The 17819-nt window shown below is 43.0% G+C and overlaps 1 protein-coding gene and 1 pseudogene across 4 annotated transcripts in view; both read left to right on the top strand.

Annotated features, from left to right (window-relative positions):
• ATP8B1 (ATPase phospholipid transporting 8B1) overlaps nt 1-17819 on the top strand; it is a 112699-nt gene that overhangs the window by 86856 nt on the left and 8024 nt on the right. For all 4 annotated transcript variants that reach the window (XM_053913401.2, XM_053913400.2, XM_053913399.2 and 1 more), the window contains exons 16-23: nt 3575-3763; nt 5658-5770; nt 7578-7742; nt 8694-8805; nt 9634-9709; nt 11934-12066; nt 12476-12764; nt 16869-17092. In XM_053913401.2, the coding sequence (XP_053769376.1) occupies nt 3575-3763; nt 5658-5770; nt 7578-7742; nt 8694-8805; nt 9634-9709; nt 11934-12066; nt 12476-12764; nt 16869-17092 (1301 nt within the window). The remainder of the gene's footprint in view (nt 1-3574; nt 3764-5657; nt 5771-7577; nt 7743-8693; nt 8806-9633; nt 9710-11933; nt 12067-12475; nt 12765-16868; nt 17093-17819) is intronic.
• LOC112323055 (U2 spliceosomal RNA) lies at nt 2846-2969 on the top strand (annotated as a pseudogene).

Below are 17819 nucleotides of genomic sequence, written 5' to 3'. Positions count from 1 at the left end.
CAGGGCAACAACGCGAGATGACAGTAGCATTGAACTTGGGGCAGCTTCATGGAAGAGGCTATTAGCAGGCAAGGTGGGGCAGATAGCAAGGGATGACATCAGGTCACAAATGACAGAAGCACAGGTCAAAGTCCGACTAGCCAAGCACATTTTACCCCGAATAAGGGTCAAGTCTGATATTTTTAAGCAACTTGGTTCTCTTAGGTTTTGACTCATTAGTAAAATTATTCCACTTTTTTGTTGTTGTTGTTAGTGTGTGGTAGTGCCATTTTCAGAGCTAACCGGCCAATTTAGGCAACGCTGTGTTAATCTCACACACAGTAAGGTCTCCGTTTCCTCCTTTCCCCAGGATGTTACGGGAGGAGTCCTGGACTCTGCTGGAGGGGGGCCTCCCCAGTCTGGGTTCCTGTCATACCACACAGTACAGACCAGGGTCTCTGTCCGAGCTCCTGTCTCCTCCGTGCTGCAGGGAGCGGATGGAGTTCAAAGTCTCTTCCCCCCTAACATTGTGCAGCTCTTGGTCCCACTCTCTGCTCAGGCAGAGAGCTCTGCATCCTGAGGAATCCTTCCTCACACAGTTAGTGATAGAGGCCAATGCTCTAGTCACCAAAAAGGAGACAAGTGGGATTTCCAGGTGCAGGAGGTTAAAAAGATGAGGTTGGGGCAGAATTCAGTTCCTGTGGTTGCAGGACTAAGGTCTCCATTTCCTTGCTGGCTGTCAACTGGGGCTGCTCTCTGCCCCTAGACGCCTCCCTCCTCCCATCTTCAGAGCCAGCAGGGGTGAATCTCCCTTCCTTCCAACCCCTCGAAGCTTTGAATCTCTCCCACTAGGAAGAGCCCTGTTACTTTTAATGATTGACCTCATTAGGGTGGGAACACTCAGATAATCTTTCTATCAGTAAGGTCAACTGATTTGATCTTAATTACACCTGCAACATCCCTTTCTGGCAGTACCTAGATTCGTGCTTGCTTGAATAACTGGAAGAAGGTGTGTGTTCGGCAGGGGTGTGGGAACCTGGGGCCATCTTAGACTCCTGCCTCCCTCAGACACCACGTGAGAGCAGAATGTGAAAGCATTGGAGGCCTTTTCTCTCCCTGAAGGGCTTTAAGTTGGGAGGCACCAGGACTAGAGAGCTGTGTTCTAGGCTGGCTGGGGAGACACAGGGCGCTGATGCCGAAGTTGAGGACCTGGATTAGGGTAGGGTCTTTGGGAAGGATGAGAAAGCCCTGAATGTGAGGGGCATTTGACGCATTCAGTGATTTGAAGAGAGTGAGGTGATGGAGGGGAAAGAGTCATCTGAAAGTAACCGGTTTCGAGCCCGGGGCCTGGAAGGCTCGGAGGGCTCTTGTCTAACCGGAGGAAGCTATGAAATCTATGAAATCGGTACAAAGAGATACAGTTTTCTATTTCCATCATTTTCATGACCTACCAATTTATTTCTGGTTGCCTCTGAGTGTGCAGTAAAAAGTTTTTAGAAATGGTTTCAGAGGGTCAGTTTTCAGTCCAGGTTTCTTCCTGCAAACATAAAGTTGGAGTTTGGACCAGGTCTCTGAAGTCCCTCCCATCTCTTGGTCTGTAATTCTGTGGTTCCATTCCTAGAACAAAATGGAAGGGTTTTCTTTAATGATAAAAATATCAGTGTTTGCTCCAGATATGACTCTTACGCCTGGGAACTTTACCACCTTTTGCCATTTTGTTTCTTCCCTCCGTTGGAAATGAGTCTGTCATCCGTATGATGCAATACAGGTGTCTCTGTGCCAGCTGAGCTTGATGAAGGAGGCGGGGGCGTTGCCCAGTTCTCAATGCTGCCTGTTTAGCTCTGGTTAAATATTTTGCCCTCTGGTGTGTGTGCATGTTTGTAGAAAACAGCTGGATTTAGTAAGTGGCATTCGTCACTCCTGTGTGACTTTTTGGGTGAACAAATAGCGACGGAGAGAACCTAAAGTATCAGCTTTAATTACTAATTGGGACATGACTAACACTGACTTGGTTAGAGTGAGCCCTCTGTGCAGGTATGTGAAGGGAGGAGGCGGGGAGAGGTGTTCAGCGGGACTTCCAGCTGTTCACCTCAGAGCACCCTCCCCTCCACGTGGGCTGGCGGTGGGGAAAGCTGCTCATGCATCCAGGGCTCACACATCCAGGTCCAGCCACCAGTGGAAAACTGCTTGCCTTTCTCTGTAAAACTCATCTGACCATAGAAACGATTGTTTTCTGCTTTGAGGCAGAAGAACTACAGTAGAAAAATAGGGGGTGGAGGGAGGTAGAAGAGGGTAAAGAGGAGATAAATGGTGATGGAAGGAGACTTGCCTTTGGGTGGTGAACACAATACAATATACAGATGATGTGTTGTAGAATTGTACCCCTGAACCTATATAATGTTATTACCCTGTGTCACCCCAATACATTCAATTAAAAAGGCCAAACAGTAGAGTACAAAACTAGAAAATCTTGGAGAGACAGATTTCTTTTAACTGTTTACTAAGTTCAGCATGTATAGAGACAAGCATATATAAGCTCAGTGAACTTTCACAAACGGAATTCTCTTCTGTCCTGAGTACCCAGATCTTTAAAAACAGGACATTATCAATCCCCTAGAAGTCCCTTTTGTGTTCCCTTCCAGTCATTGCCCCTCCAAGGGTGCCTTTTGGCCTGAGCCCGAATGGTGTGGGTTAGCGTGCTCGGTTGTGTGGTCTGTGTGACTGGAACCATACGGGACCCACTGGCAGGCCTGGCTGCCTTCATACAACAGGGGGGATTGATTTCTGTTACCCAAGTGTGTTGTGATGATATGACATGTTTTCCATTATTTAACTTTTAAAACATGAAGACATTAAAAAGATTGGCATCGCTTCTTGGCCTTTTGGCTAAGATCAAGTGTAGTATCTGTTCTTATCAGTTTAAAAAGGTTGGCAAATTGTGGGGGGGGTTAATATGAGAATATAGCTAAGGTTAAGTAAGTATACACTTCGAGGGGGAAGATAAACTGGAACAGGCCTTTTGGGAAACATATGAGTAACATACAACAATAGACTTAACAGTTATCGATATTCTCTAGCCTAGTAGGAAATAAAGCCAGGAAAACCTCTGTATACAATGTGATTACTGAAAACCAGAAATTTTGAAAGGAAACTAAGTGACTATAATAAGAAAATGGTGACATGTTAACCTTCCATTAAAATAATGTTGAGAATGACGATGGCAACATACTCAAATATAATGTTAAAATGCTCAAGATGTAAATACTCAGAGTGATAGGAACTATTACAGAAATAGGCTTTTTTCAAAAGGACCGGAAGGAATTGTAACAACATGTCAGTGTGTTTTTTCTCTCTAATTTAGGTGGGATTACAGGACTATTTTTCCTATTCTATTTCCAATTTTTAAACTTCTAATTCATACTACTGTTTATAACTAGAACAAAACATTAACGTATAGCAAGTGTTAATGTCGGCACACTCCTTTCCCTGGGAGTTTTGGGCCTTGTAGCACATCCTCCCCCCCCCGCACCTGCTCCTGGGAGGGAGCTCTGTGTGGTCTCACGCTTGCCTGCTTTCTCCCCTCCTCCTCTGCTAGGTCAGCTCAGCTACCAGGCGGCCTCTCCTGACGAGGGCGCTCTGGTGAGCGCCGCCAGGAACTTCGGCTTTGCCTTCCTGGCCCGGACCCAGAACACCATCACCGTCAGCGAGATGGGCACCGAGAGGACCTACAACGTTCTTGCCATCTTAGACTTCAACAGCGACCGGAAGCGGATGTCTATAATTGGTAGGGCTCCCTCAAGAGTGTGTCTGTGAATCTCTCATTTAGATGCCGCCTGTCTCACATTTTCTTTAGGACAGACCCCAGGGTGAAGAACAAAAATTACTAGGCCAATTCATTAGCCAACGAACGAGCTACTTGGCTCCTGGAAGATCTCCACAGACTTGCTGAAGCTAGTTTTTCCCTTCATCCTGCCGATGTCCACTTTCCAAAAGACAATTGCAGTAGTTGTTTTATCAGAATCCTGCAAATGTTGACGTTCTTCAGTGATGCAGGCAGGCAGCTGCTGATTCTGGGGTGGCAGCGCTGAGAGGGGCAGCGGGACAGCTCGTGGCAGGGCCTGTGCGTGCTTTCACTGCGTGAGCCCTGCCAGACACCCGGGGGCTGAACTTGACGGCAGGGAAGGCAGAAGTCTGCCGGAGAGGAGATCTGAGAAGAGCACGGATGTGCTTATGAGTCAAAATCACACGTCCAGTCCAGGCACATTACAATAGGCCGTCAGATGGAGATGCTGATTGCTTCCGAATATCGAATCTTTTTAAGTCCACAATTTGAAATAATTTCAGACTTATAGGAAAATTGCAAGAATGATTTAAAGAACTCCTATATGTGCTTCCATAGTCACCAACTGTCAGCATTGGCCACATATTCCCTGTCATTTTCTTTACAGAGAGTTTCTTGTTTTCTGAACCATTTGAAAGCAAATAGCAGCTCTAATGCCTTTTCCCCTAAATACTTATGTATTTCCTAAGAACAAGAATAGTCACTCATACACACACATAGTGATCAGAATCAGAAAACTTAATGTAATACCATGTGTTTATCTAATCTATGGAATGTTTTCTAATTTTTCCAGAAATTTTCTTCCTTTCTCACCCCATTACCCGCTCATGCCCCTTTCTCCCTCCCTCGATAACCTCCTCCTTCCTTCCTTCCTTCCTTCCGTCTGTCTTTCGTATTCAGGATCCAACCCAAGATCACACATTACATTAGGTGATTGTTACTGTGATTTCCTTTAATCTAGAACAGTTCCTCAAACTTATTTTTTGATCTTTCATGCATTGACATTCTTGAAAAGCCCAGGCTTGTTATTTGTAGAAAGTCCCTCAATTTGGTTTCCCCGATGTTCCCTCATGATTGGATTCAGGTTACGCCTTGTTGGCAGGATGAGTATATGGGTGATGCTGAGTCCTTCCCAGCATGTCATATCAGAAGGCACGTAATCATCAGTGATGTCAGCCTTCGATTACTCAGTTAGGTGATGTCCACAAGATTCCTCCACTGTGAGACTGGATTTTTAACCAATGAAAGACACAGGTTTGACTGTCTACTGACATCTGACGGGGCACATGTTGCTGAACGCTTTCTCTGTGCCTAGCTCTGATCTAGGCTGATTCACATGCCTGGCATCTACCTTCAAGAACTGAAAATCTAGTTAACTATGAGGCACATACTACAGTTAAATTACTGCATAGATAAAAAAAAATCCAAAAGAAATGGTCACGAGGAGTCACGTTATGCTCTGAGTATGAAAGCCAGTAAGAGTTTATAGGTGAGAGAGTCCTATTGGCTGGTGTGGACAAAGGCGCTTCTATGGAAGAAACTAGGTAGCATGGGGCATGGAGCAGAGCCGGGCATCAATAAGTACTTGCTGAACGAATAAGTAAGGATATGGAAAACTGGGGGGCCAAAGGAATCTTTTCATATTTATTTCACTAGCACATTCTGTATAAGATAGTGGCTTACCCACTTTGCTGAGAGCAACAGTTTTCTAGTTGCACTGATGATGTTAAACTGAGTTATTAGCACAGTGATACTTCAGATTAACTTTATCAATGTAGCTTTCTATTAAGAAACCAAACCTAACTTCGTTATTTGCTTTTCCTTTCCTTGCTACCAGTGAGAACCCCAGAAGGCAGTATCAGGCTGTACTGCAAAGGTGCCGACACTGTAATTTATGAACGGCTCCACCGGATGAATCCTACGAAACAGGAGACTCAGGATGCCCTGGATGTAAGTTTCACTTTCACTCCTTATGCCACAGACTCCGGACTTGCCTTCTGGGACTATTTTTAAGCTTGATTGAAAGCTGTACGTTAACTGTTGATCCTTCCCTTGTCCTGGTGTAGTTGAGCGGAAAAAGCATCCAAGTAGGAATATGGCAGAATGACTTCCCACGAAATGACCAGGAGCCCTTTCCCAGTGTCAGGTCAACAGAAACTGCAGGCTGGGCCCAGAGGAATGACTGGCCTCTTTTCCAGTGGCCTTGAACAAGCTATATAACCACACTGAGCTTAGTCTTAATATCCATGAGGACCCTACGAACTCCACCAGCCCCCTAGTATATAGCGAAGGAAAGAAGGCATTCCTATGTGACAGGGCGTGACAAAGCCATGTGTTGGAGAATTGAGTTGTGATACCTTGGTTACTTAATCAGTTTGGCCTTCTTTCCTTCAAACCTGCTATCTGAGAGGACAACGTACTTAGTCCTGTAATATTGCAATTATTCAGAATGCTACTAGAAATTTCTCCCGTCGAATTGCCTGCCAGTGCTCATGTTGTTTCGGCTCTACACAATGATGGCAATGAAGCATGGAGGATATCGGTCAGACCTGGTGTCCCGGTTGTGCCTCTAGTTTTGTGTCCTTGGGGGAGATGACTGATGTCTCAGATGAATCATTAATTGCCCGTGTGAAAGACGAAGACGATAATTCTTACCATGGAGGGTTGTTGCGAGGGAAAGTGTCTCACACAGCTGCCCACACTTAGCAAGTTCTTAATAAAGGATACTTTCTTCCCTTCACTCCAAGGGCCTGGTCCAGTTTTGAAGCCAGAGGTTCCTTTAGAAAGAAGCCTGATGACTGTGTTGTTTACTAATTGGGCTCACATTTTAAGATTAGATACTTTGTTGAAGAAGTTACAATGTGTAATTATTTCTCATGAGGATAGGAATTTAATCAGTTTAATCAAACAAAGGCAGAACCTTTGACAGGAAACACTCAGTTGGGTGAACCAGGTCTGCTGTCTTGGCTAGACTGGTGTGAGTGTGAAGTAATGAAACATTTTCACTGGTTCATATTTTTAAAAAATGTTACTGATTCACCATGATTAAGTGTTCCAGACATCTCTTTTCATTGAAATGCTTCCTGCCAACTTTAACAGTGGCTGATGTATTTCAGAATTGGTTTGAGGAAATAGTGCTTCCTTGAGAGCTCATAGTTGATTGGGCTTGTAACACAATTTGTGGGAAGAGATTAAAATTGTCAGCTCTGTGTTTAAAACATCAACACCCGCAAGGCAGCTTCTGTTGCCTGTAATTTGCTTGGTCATTAAGAGTAAAAGGGCTCTGGCTGGTGTGGCTCAGTTGGTTGGGTGTCATCCAGCAAACAGAAAGGTCGAGAATTCAGTTCCTGGTGAGGGCACATGCTTGGGTTGCAGGTTAGGTCCCCAGTCAGGGCATATCGATATTTTTTTCCCTCTTTCTTTCTCCCTTCCCCTCTCTCTGGAGTTAGTAAAGGAAAAACATTAAAAGAAAAAGAGAGCAAGAGAAAACAGTTTTCTTCACTATAGTGACTTGATTTAGAAGAAAGGTTTATGTTTGCCTCTAACTAATTTGGGAACTAGAAAAACAGTCTTAGGATCCTGAAGATACTTAGAAAAACAAAGTATTTGTTTAATTTCCTGTATGAATCCATCATTTTCCATGGTGTCTTTTTAAATTCTCTTATTGTATTATTTCAAGTAGGATTTCAAACTTGATCTTGAACTACACAAAATTTACCATTCTTTGGGTGGATGGGTTGTCTTTCAAATAAAACAGGTCTTTGCAAGTGAGACTCTTAGAACCCTGTGCCTTTGCTACAAGGAAATTGAAGAAAAAGAATTTGAAGAATGGAATAAAAAGTTTATGGCTGCCAGTGTGGCGTCAGCCAACCGGGATGAAGCCCTGGATAAAGTGTATGAGGAGATTGAAAAAGACTTAATTGTGAGTTTTAGCCTTCATAACTTTTCCCCCTGATATTCAAAACAAAACTGGAAATTTTATTAAGTTTCATGACATTTTGATCTCATGCTTGAAAGATAATTCTAACTTCAGCATTTGAAACGGGTATAATGGAACTAGGTCATTTGAATGTCTTTCATTCAGCAAGTGAAATAGAAGTTGCCATTATGGGAAACAGAAAACGTTAAAAGAGGTTCTACGCCTTGACTGGCATGGCTCACCTGATTGAGCTTTGTCCTGCAAAGCTAAAGGTTGCCAGTTTGATTCCCGGTCAGGGCACATGCCTGGGTTGTGGACCTGTTTCCTGGTCGGGGCATGTGGGAGAGGCAACCAATCAATGTTTGTCTCCCTTTCTTTCTCCCTCCCTTCCCCTATCTCTAAAAATAAGTAAATAAAATCTTTTTTTAAAAAGTTGTATTCTGATTATTTTTATATTACTTATTAAAATTATAATTTTTACACAAGCCAGACTACACTTAGTACATTGTGAGAATTACTGAAATGATTTCTATTTTGCAAAATCTTGAAACAAGGAAAAAATACCATTTGTAAATTAAATTTTTCAGAGTTTAACATTTATCTCCTGAAGAGTTTAGATTCATGGAAAATGTTGAACAAATAGTAGTAACTTTTAGCAAGAATTGGCTTATGTCCATATAAAGTACCATATACATAATGAAAGTATGTTTTTATTGTCCTTGATTTTGTACTTGCATTTTTGTCTTTGCCAATTACTTAAAAAAAAAGTTTTTAGCGGTTTTGGTCTGGGCCGTGAAACACAGCAACCTTGCCTGTTCATGCCAGCCGTCGACCCGAGGAGAAAACCGACTGGGGAACATAATTAGCCCTTGTTCTCTTTGTAGGCTAGCAACTTGTTATTATAGCACATGTACTGCTTATTTGCTAATTCATTTTTTTAAATGTTCCTTGCAGCTTTTGGGAGCTACAGCTATTGAAGACAAGCTCCAGGATGGAGTCCCAGAAACCATTTCAAAACTCGCAAAAGCTGACATTAAGATCTGGGTGCTTACCGGAGACAAAAAGGGTACTTTGCTGTGCGGGGAAGCATTTCTGTTAACTCACAAACATTCATGGTTCCTGTTTCGGTGCCCGAAATGACCTTCTCAGACTTTGCATCCTGCACAAACAGCATCCTGTCTTTGGGACACGGACACTTTCCCTAAGAAACCTTGCTTTGTTATTCCAGCCCACCCTGGCTGCGTCCTTCCCCAGACTCTCTCCGTTAGTCCCTGTGACGGAGGTCCCGCTCGGAGTCTTGCTGCTTGTGGTCAGTCTTGTCTCTCCGCCAGACGTGGGTGCTGTCCTGGCGTGCCATCCTTCTTGGCCCTTCTGTCCCCCCAGCACTGCCATTTGTTGGCATAGGTTTGAATACTATAAAACACTGAACAACTCTTTTTTTCTTGCCCATTTTATTGCTTGAAAATTATAATTAAAAATGTATGCCCAAGGGAATATTTTAAATTTTAAGTTGAGCTCAGTAAAGAGTTGGATGGTGTTTATTCCACTTTATTCCACAAGTGCCCCACTGGAAACCAGATAATTTCTCTTGCTCTAACATCATCAATAGGCTCCACACTCTGATAAGCTAAGGGCAGCACAGCCCTGACCTGAAACAAGTACCAATGGGTGGTGGTGGAAAAAGGGGAAAAGTCTCCATTAGGAGACCCCTGTGAAGGTTGATGGAAACGGTATCTCCCCTACCGGACCCATAACAGAGTGATTAAACCACATGAACTGAATGTGTTTAATATGTCAATGAATGCTGATTTATTAAATAATCAGTTAATGTATTTGATAGCACAATAAGTTCATCAGTAGGAATGACATTTGACTTCATTTTTTCCTGTGGTAGAAACTGCTGAAAATATAGGATTTGCTTGTGAACTTCTTACTGAAGACACCACTATCTGCTATGGGGAAGATATAAAGTAAGTAAAGGGCCCACGGGATGGCAGTATCTTGCGTCTCGTTTTTATGAACGCAAGACTAGGTGTGGAAGACACAGGAGATACAGAGAGATGGGAGCTAGACTGTCACTTAAGACAATTTCCTCACATTTACTGACGCACGAGAACAACAGGCAGCTGAGTAACCACCGCTGACCGTGCCTCACGTTGTAGGGAAACTTGGGGCCTTTAATTGCACTTCCAGGGGCCAGCTTTCTCTGCTGATACAGGAAGTGGGCCTGTGACATCACTAACAAATTACTATGAATTATATTCCTTTATCATCTTTTCTAGGAATGTTACCTTTTCAAGGGAAAATAGAAGAAACCCCCTCCACAATCCTGCCTGGAGGGAAATGTTTGGGTGGGTTACATCCGTAATCTTGTCTAGATGGGCAGGCCTGATATTTCAATGCTCAAATATCTCGTTAGCCCAAAGTCCGAGTTGCAGCAGACTTGTCTTGACCCCTCCTTATTTTCAACTGGAAAATAAAAATTAAGTTAATGTGGGAAATGGGTAGTAGATACCTAGTCCCCTAGGGCAGTTTTGCCTACCATGGAACATTTGGTGATGTCGTCTTTGGACGTCACATGGGGAGAAGAGGTGCTGCTGACTTCTGGTGGGTAGAAGCCAAGGATTCTGCTTAACGTCCAACCGTCCAAAGGACAAACACATTCAACAAAGAACTATCCGGCCTAAGACTTCAACGGTGTCAAGGCTGAGAAACCTGTCCCTGAAGGTGAAAAACCATGGCTCAGTGTGGGTGAGGAGGACAGCCCTGGGCTGAGAGGAGACCTGAGGCTTCCCTCCAGTTTTCCCGTCGGTTTGCTGCAGACAAATCACTTCATCTCTGTCGGGCTTCATTTCCTTACTTGGAACATGAAGAGATTGTATTTTTGCAGACCTTTCCATTCCAAAAGCCTGTGACTCATTCTGCTACCACATAAATGTTATATGTGGTCTTCTCAATAATGTGTTGATAAAAATCACTGAGCATTTCTCAAAACCAGACTTTATGTGGAAATAAGTTTCTTTCTACTGAATAGTAGCCCCTGTTTATAATATGGGAGGGTTCACCTCAGTGTATTATAATTCAGATTAATACACTAAGATTGCTTTCCTTCTGTTGCTCGTGAACATATTTTCAATTGTATCTTCCTTGTGCTGTTTTTGGTAAATAATGAAGCACCAAGCACACGATGCCCCCATCAAGGAGGAATTAAGACACAGTAAGATTGTATGTCACCCCTTAAAAAAATGGGCAAAGGACATGAATGGACATTTCTCCAAAGAGGATATAGGAATGGCCAACAAGCATATGAGATGATGCCCAACATCACTACTCATTAGGGAGATACAAATTAAGACCGCAGTAAGATGTCACTTCACACCCATCAGGGTGACTACTCTCAAAACAAATAAAAAACCAACCCAGAATATAACAAGTATGGGCAAGGATATGGATGGAGCGATTGGGACTCTCGTTCACTGCTGGTGGGAATGCAAAATGGTACAGTCACTGTGGAAACCACTGAAGTGTTGCATTGAAAACGTTAAAAATGAGGTTACCATAGGATCCAGCAATCCCACTTCTGGGTATAGTCCCAACGAACCAAAAGCAGGGCCTCAAAGAGAATATTCGCACACCTATGTTCGCAGCAGCGCTATTCACAATTGCCAAGAGTGGAAGCAAGCCAACTGTCCATCAGTGGATGAATGGATACACAAAGTGTGTTACAGTCACACAATAGGACATTGCTCCCCCCCTAAAAAGGAAGGAAATTCTGACAAATGCTACAACATGGCTGAACCTTGAGTACATGAGGCTAAGTGAAATGTGTCAGTCACGAAAAGGGACATACTGTATGACTCCACTCATATGAGTTATCTAGGGGGACCAATCACAGAAACAGGCAGTAGAGTGGTGGGTACCAGGAGCTGGGGGGACAGGGATCGGAGAATTGTTTAATGGGTATAGAGTTCCGGTTTTGAGAGATGAAAAAATTCTGGATATTGGTTGTACAACAATGTGAATATACTTAATACTATTGAACTGCACACTTAGAAATAGTTAAGATGATACATTTTAGGGTTGTTTTTTTTTTGCCACAATTGGAAAAAGATTATAGCGTCTGTCAAAATTATCTCACAGTCAAGGGCCTGTTCATGGCCTTGTACTTTAAACACTTCCATTTCTTTTCCCCAGTGCTCTTCTTAACACCAGGGTGGAAAACCAGAGCAACAGAGGTGGAGTCTATGCAAAATTTGTGCCCCCGGTGCATGAACCTTTCTTTCCACCCGGCGGAAACCGTGCCTTAATCATCACTGGCTCTTGGTTGGTATGTACATCATTACGGTCTCTGCGCCTTTGGCTGAAACTAAAGCAGTTCATTATGGACCAGTCTGCGATGGTCTTGCCATATGAACTGCCCAGCCAAAAGTCTTTCAGCCTATACACGAAAGTGCAATTTCCCAAGTTTGAGACTTAATGTTCTCGTTCTATGATAGAAATTATACCAAACTAGTAACAGTAGTTATACCTGGTTTATCAATGAATGGCTATTTTAAATTTTCTTCTTTGTACATTTTCCTATTTTCTAAATTCTTATAGTAAATGTTTTATAAATAGAGCAATGTAATCAATGATATAATCTAAGAATTATCCTTCACATCATGAAAATCTTGAGAATGGAACTCTTGACATAAAAACTAAAATGGTTGTAATCCTTTCCCTCGGTGATTTCACAGAATGAAATTCTTCTAGAGAAAAAGACCAAGACAAGTAACATCCTGAAGCTGAAGTTCCCAAGGACAGAAGAAGAAAGGCGATTTCGGACGCAGAGTAAAAGGAGGCTGGAAATCAAAAAAGAACAGCGGCAGAAGAACTTCGTTGACCTGGCCTGCGAGTGCAGTGCGGTCATCTGCTGCCGCGTCACCCCCAAGCAGAAGGCCATGGTGGTGGACCTGGTGAAGAGGTACAAGAAAGCCATCACACTGGCCATTGGAGACGGGGCCAATGACGTAAACATGATCAAAAGTGAGTTCTACACAGGCAGCCAGTGTGACCCGAACTGCTAAAGATGTCACAGGGACGCGTTTGAGGGTCGTTTGCTCTGATTTCATTGCTCGGGCTCTCTTAAAGCAGACGTTTATAAAGGTACCCTACCGTGATGGCTACTCCTGTGCCCCTGCCTTCAGGAAGCCTACAGCGCCCCCGGTAGGAAAGAGCAGGCATGACAATGTCCCTCGAACAGAATGCCAGGCAGATGACTGCCATATGGGTGACTACCCTGTCTCCTTCTTTTACGTGTTCTGAATTTTTTCTCTCCTACCCATATTTCTCCCATATTTCTCTAGGGCTTATTAAAAGTCCGTCTTTTTAATAACTTTTGTTAAATGTTCTGTTAAATGTTCTGCTAAGTTTGGTATACGCTGTTGAACTCTCTCTCTCTCTCTCTCTCTCTCTCTCTCTCTCATATTCATTTTGAGATTACTCTCCCTCCCCTAAGCATTTTTTTCTCCTGGGGCTTTCTTCTTGCCTTTGGTAAATCTGTTAGAACTTAACCATTGGGAGACTTGGAGTGAGCTCAGAGTAACACATTTGGCACTGAAGCAAAGTTCCAAAATAGTCTCACCATCTTCCTGACTCCCCCTGGAAGACTGCCAAAGGTCCTTCTGCTGGTTGGAGGACCCTAGGGGTCCCAGCAGAGGACCCTTCTGCTGGTTGGTTCCCACAAATGAAAGGGCGTGGTCCCGTCCTACAGAGAAATACAGTTGTGCTGGTATTAAAGCATATGGAGCCGAACGCTCGACAGCATGTCCGAATCCTGGTCCTTTTCTCTCCCAATATTACTTTACTGTGTGGGATATCCTGTAATGAAAATACCCAAACTGGGGAGACCCGAATACTTGTCCTCATCCTGCTGCCAACACTCTCATCTGAAAATGAGGACATTGCCTCCAGTGTTAGCCCCAGCTTTGTGATGTTAGCAGTGGGATGAACGATTACCGACTACATACGTATACGCACGTCCTGTTGCGCTGCGCAGTACGTGTAGCCAGGTTTTATATTCAGCCTATTTTGTGACTCACGCATCTGTCTTTCTTTTCTTAGAATCTCTTCTCCTCCTCCATGGCACACGCTAAGAGTATTCCAACTTCATCTTCCTCAACAGGGATCAGCTGTATGATGTATGTCTTCTTGCTTCTTTATTATGTGTCCGTTGCCACTGCCAGTTTAATCGCTCTCCACCGTGCTTTGCACGTGGCTGGTGCTTCCATGCAAATGGCATGTCTGGCTCTGAATTAAATCTATTTCTTTCCTCTGTACTCAGCTTCTTCTCTTCCATTATACATCGTTAACATACCTAGATGTGCCAAAAGGGCAAGGAACGCAAACATTATTTGCATGCGGTTATAATGCAGACTTCTAGATGTTTAGCTAGGGAGGGTAGCTACCTTGAAATTTGCCCTCTGAGTTCACCTATTAATAGCAAAGGGAGCACAAAAGTCAACACAGATAAGCTTATAGAGAGACTTATTTTTCTTAAGTTGTCTTAAGAATTGTAATAAGCTCTGTTTTTATGGCAGGTGCTTTTCTGTATAACCTATGGAGCATCCATTTGGGACAAAAATCAGGGAAACTCTGAGATTTCCTTGGAAGTCGGTAGCTTTATCCAAGTACTTTTAGTGCCTTTTTGTACTTTGCAAAAAAAAAGTTTGTTGTTTATAGAGTGAAATTTAAGTGTCAAAAAAAAAAATCTGTCCCTTTGCTAATAGGTTTCATGTTTGCAAACGCAGTGCAGCAGAAGCAGAGGCAATTGCAACCCACCATGCTTCTTTTCCCTAGCAAGGGTCCAGGGACTCTTGTAAGCTGCCCTCTCCCTTTCTTGTGCCTAAAAATGTCTACTGCCTCTGGCTGGTTTTTCCTGGTCTAAGACCCTAAGAAGGAAAAAGCAACATTAAAGAGGAAAGGCAGAGGTGGAATAGCTTAAGGAAATGATCCATGTGTGAAGGAATTATGAAGGAATCTACTGGTGAGGCGTTTGAAACCACATTTGGAACTTTAGGAAAATCTAGATGCCTATATTTAGATTTTAGGAGGAAAGCTAGTGTAGCCTTATGAAGTACATCTACTCAGTTGCCTTGAATCACCCTGTGAATCATTTCATATTCTGTCCTTGGCCTGCCTAGCAGAAAGGCTGGACCAGATGCCACGGCCCATGGCAGGCGCTCCTCAGCCTCAGCTCCAACAGAATCTCACCGTTTCCCTGTTGCTTGTTTAGGAAAAAGCATGGTTTGGTAAGAAAGAGCAGGTGGCAATCATGACTGGTGATAAGGACTATTTGTGTGTTTTGAAACAGGTTATAAATATTGAATGAGATGCGATTTATTCCATTTGTTAGCATTGCAAGGTGTTGTTGAAAACCTTGGTTTAGACAAGTCACTACATTCTGCATTTGCCAGACCTCGTGTTCTGCAAACAGGGGAGGATTTTTGGAGCACCTTTTACTTGGAAACTCTGCTGAGTTGGCAGTCACTGCTCAGGGTCTGAGTAGTAGGCTGTGTTCTCCAGGTCCATGTTCTCTAAATGATCTCACCGTCTCCACTTTCATGACTTCTGAGGCCTAGAAAAAAAATGTGTAATTCTCTACAATGCGTATGTGATTTATTGACTATTGGAATGATGGACAAACTTTGTGACTATCATTTTTTATCTATTCTGGAAAACTTCTCCCCTACATAAAACATTAAAACGTAAGATTTTGAAAGTTTAATAGTATCCAAGTTAAAACTCTTTTGATTACATGTGTTGGAGAACAGCTAAAGGTAGTTTAAGACAAAAAGAAATTTATGTTAAAAGATACAAAGATGTCTCATGCTGCCCAAGAAGCCAGGCCTCAGAAGATGCTGCAGCCAGGACTTGGGGCTTCACCAGGAACTCAGTCTGTCTGCCTGTCTCTCCCTCTCTCTAGTCTAGATGATTTATTTCTCTGCCTTCAGAACCCCTCAGAGAGAAATGTATCCATGCCACATCTTAAGAATTTACATTTTAAAGTTTCAGACACAAACATACCCAGATCCTAACTCCAAACACTAATGCACTGATTGGCCCAGCTTTATCAGTCTGGACAGGAAACAGACCCCCTGGGGTGCTTCAAACAGGAAGAGATTATGCAGGGACTGGGTACTTTTAAAAGCTCTGGATGGACTGAAGAAGCTGGGTTAGTTTTTTTGTGGGCTTTTTTTTGTTTAATATCTTATTGATTATGCTATTACAGTTGTCCCACTTTTTTCTCCTTTTTATCCCCCTCCACCCTGTACCCTCCCTCCCACCAACATTTCCCCCCATTAGTTCATGTCCATGGGTCGTACATATAAGTTCTTTGGCTTTGAAGAAGCTGGTTTTAGCCTGAGTATCTAGCATCTGGTATCACTCACTAGAGGAAATTCTACTTTGAGGATCTTCTGAAGTGCTTTTCGATTAAGAAATCTTGGCACTAGTTGGTCAACATCTGGCAGTTGGGGAATAGACATGAACGAACTCTGTTGCAGAAATGTTAAGATAGGAAGTGATGCTGGGGTTCAATTCACTTCTGCTTCCAAGTATCAAGTGGATTGGACAGTGGAACTTAATTCACAAAGAGAACCTAGCTGTAAGGGAGTCTAGGCAATTTAGGGTTTTTACTTGCTTTCCCAGCAAGTAAATTAGAACAGGGTGAAATGAAGGTTGGGAGAGCCTATTCACACTACCCAGCATAGATTTTGTATCTGCCCATGGCAGACTCAGCTGTGGCTAGGGAGTCAGGGACACACTAGTTACACATGGGTGCCTGGGAGTCACCCTATGGGTGGGAAGGATGGCTTATGAACTGGACAGATAATTTGAATAGAATTCTCCATCCACCTGGGATCCTTTCACAAATATTTACAGAGGCACAACCACATGCTCTGTTTAGCAACTTGTACGTCTGACATGGAATTGAGTTCAAAAGCTAGAGTAGGGAGTGGTGAGCAAGAATTTTATATTTATTATTCCACGAATGCCAATTTTTTGTTTTGCTATGGAAACATGATCATCTCAATGTTTTGCCTTTACATAGTCTCATGAGTAACAGCATCTTCTCCCTCTGCCCCATAGCTGCCCACATCGGTGTTGGAATAAGTGGACAAGAAGGCATGCAAGCTGTCATGTCAAGTGACTATTCCTTTGCTCAGTTCAGATACCTGCAGAGACTGCTGTTGGTGCATGGCCGGTGGTCTTACATCAGGATGTGCAAGTTCCTGCGATACTTCTTTTACAAGAACTTTGCGTTTACTTTGGTTCATTTCTGGTACTCCTTCTTCAACGGGTACTCTGCACAGGTGCTGTCATTATTAGTTATTTGTTTGGTTTACAGTGTTGGTGTTCTGTCTCTTACTTACAGATTACTTTTCTGAAATGTTTCTGGCACTTTAACAATATTTTATTTTGCCTTTAAAAGGGTGGAGTTTGTTCCAGGCCTATTGGCTCCTGTTTGTGTGTTTGCTTTCACCTTAAATGTTGTTCTAAATTACCTTGCTATTAAAGAACAGTGATAACAAATGGTTCAACTATGAGAGTATAAAATTATATCATGACTGAGGCTAAAGGGATTATGTAAATTTTAGATGATCACAGATCTATTTTCATGTCTCCATCTGTTGTTAGATTTTATTATTTTTAGCTTTTGCTGAGACAGGAATGGTGGGCATATGTAATATGTTAAAATGATAAAGCAGAAAAATATCATTAGTCAAAAAATGAACCTAAGTCAGTGTCTGGGATTGCCCAAACCTCTTGGATGCTATGTCACGGACAAATGGTATCAGCCCAGCCTCAGAAACCAGGGCTGAGAGCGACCTAGAGCAGGGTTGGGGCGTTCTGCCTGTCTCCCTGGAGGACTGTGTGTGACTGCTGGTGCCAAGTGAGCCCGTTTCCTCTGTCCCACCCTGAGGATGGGTGTGTGCACAGCCTCACTTATCCCTTTCAGCAGCATACTTCTTATATTCATTCAAATTCTGTCTTACAAAATGTTTGAATGGCAAAGCTGGAAGTCCAAGATAAAAATAG

Source organism: Desmodus rotundus, chromosome 10, assembly GCF_022682495.2.
Source record: "Desmodus rotundus isolate HL8 chromosome 10, HLdesRot8A.1, whole genome shotgun sequence".
Classification (NCBI taxonomy): Eukaryota; Metazoa; Chordata; class Mammalia; order Chiroptera; family Phyllostomidae; genus Desmodus; species Desmodus rotundus.
This window is presented reverse-complemented; position numbering and strand designations above follow the sequence as displayed.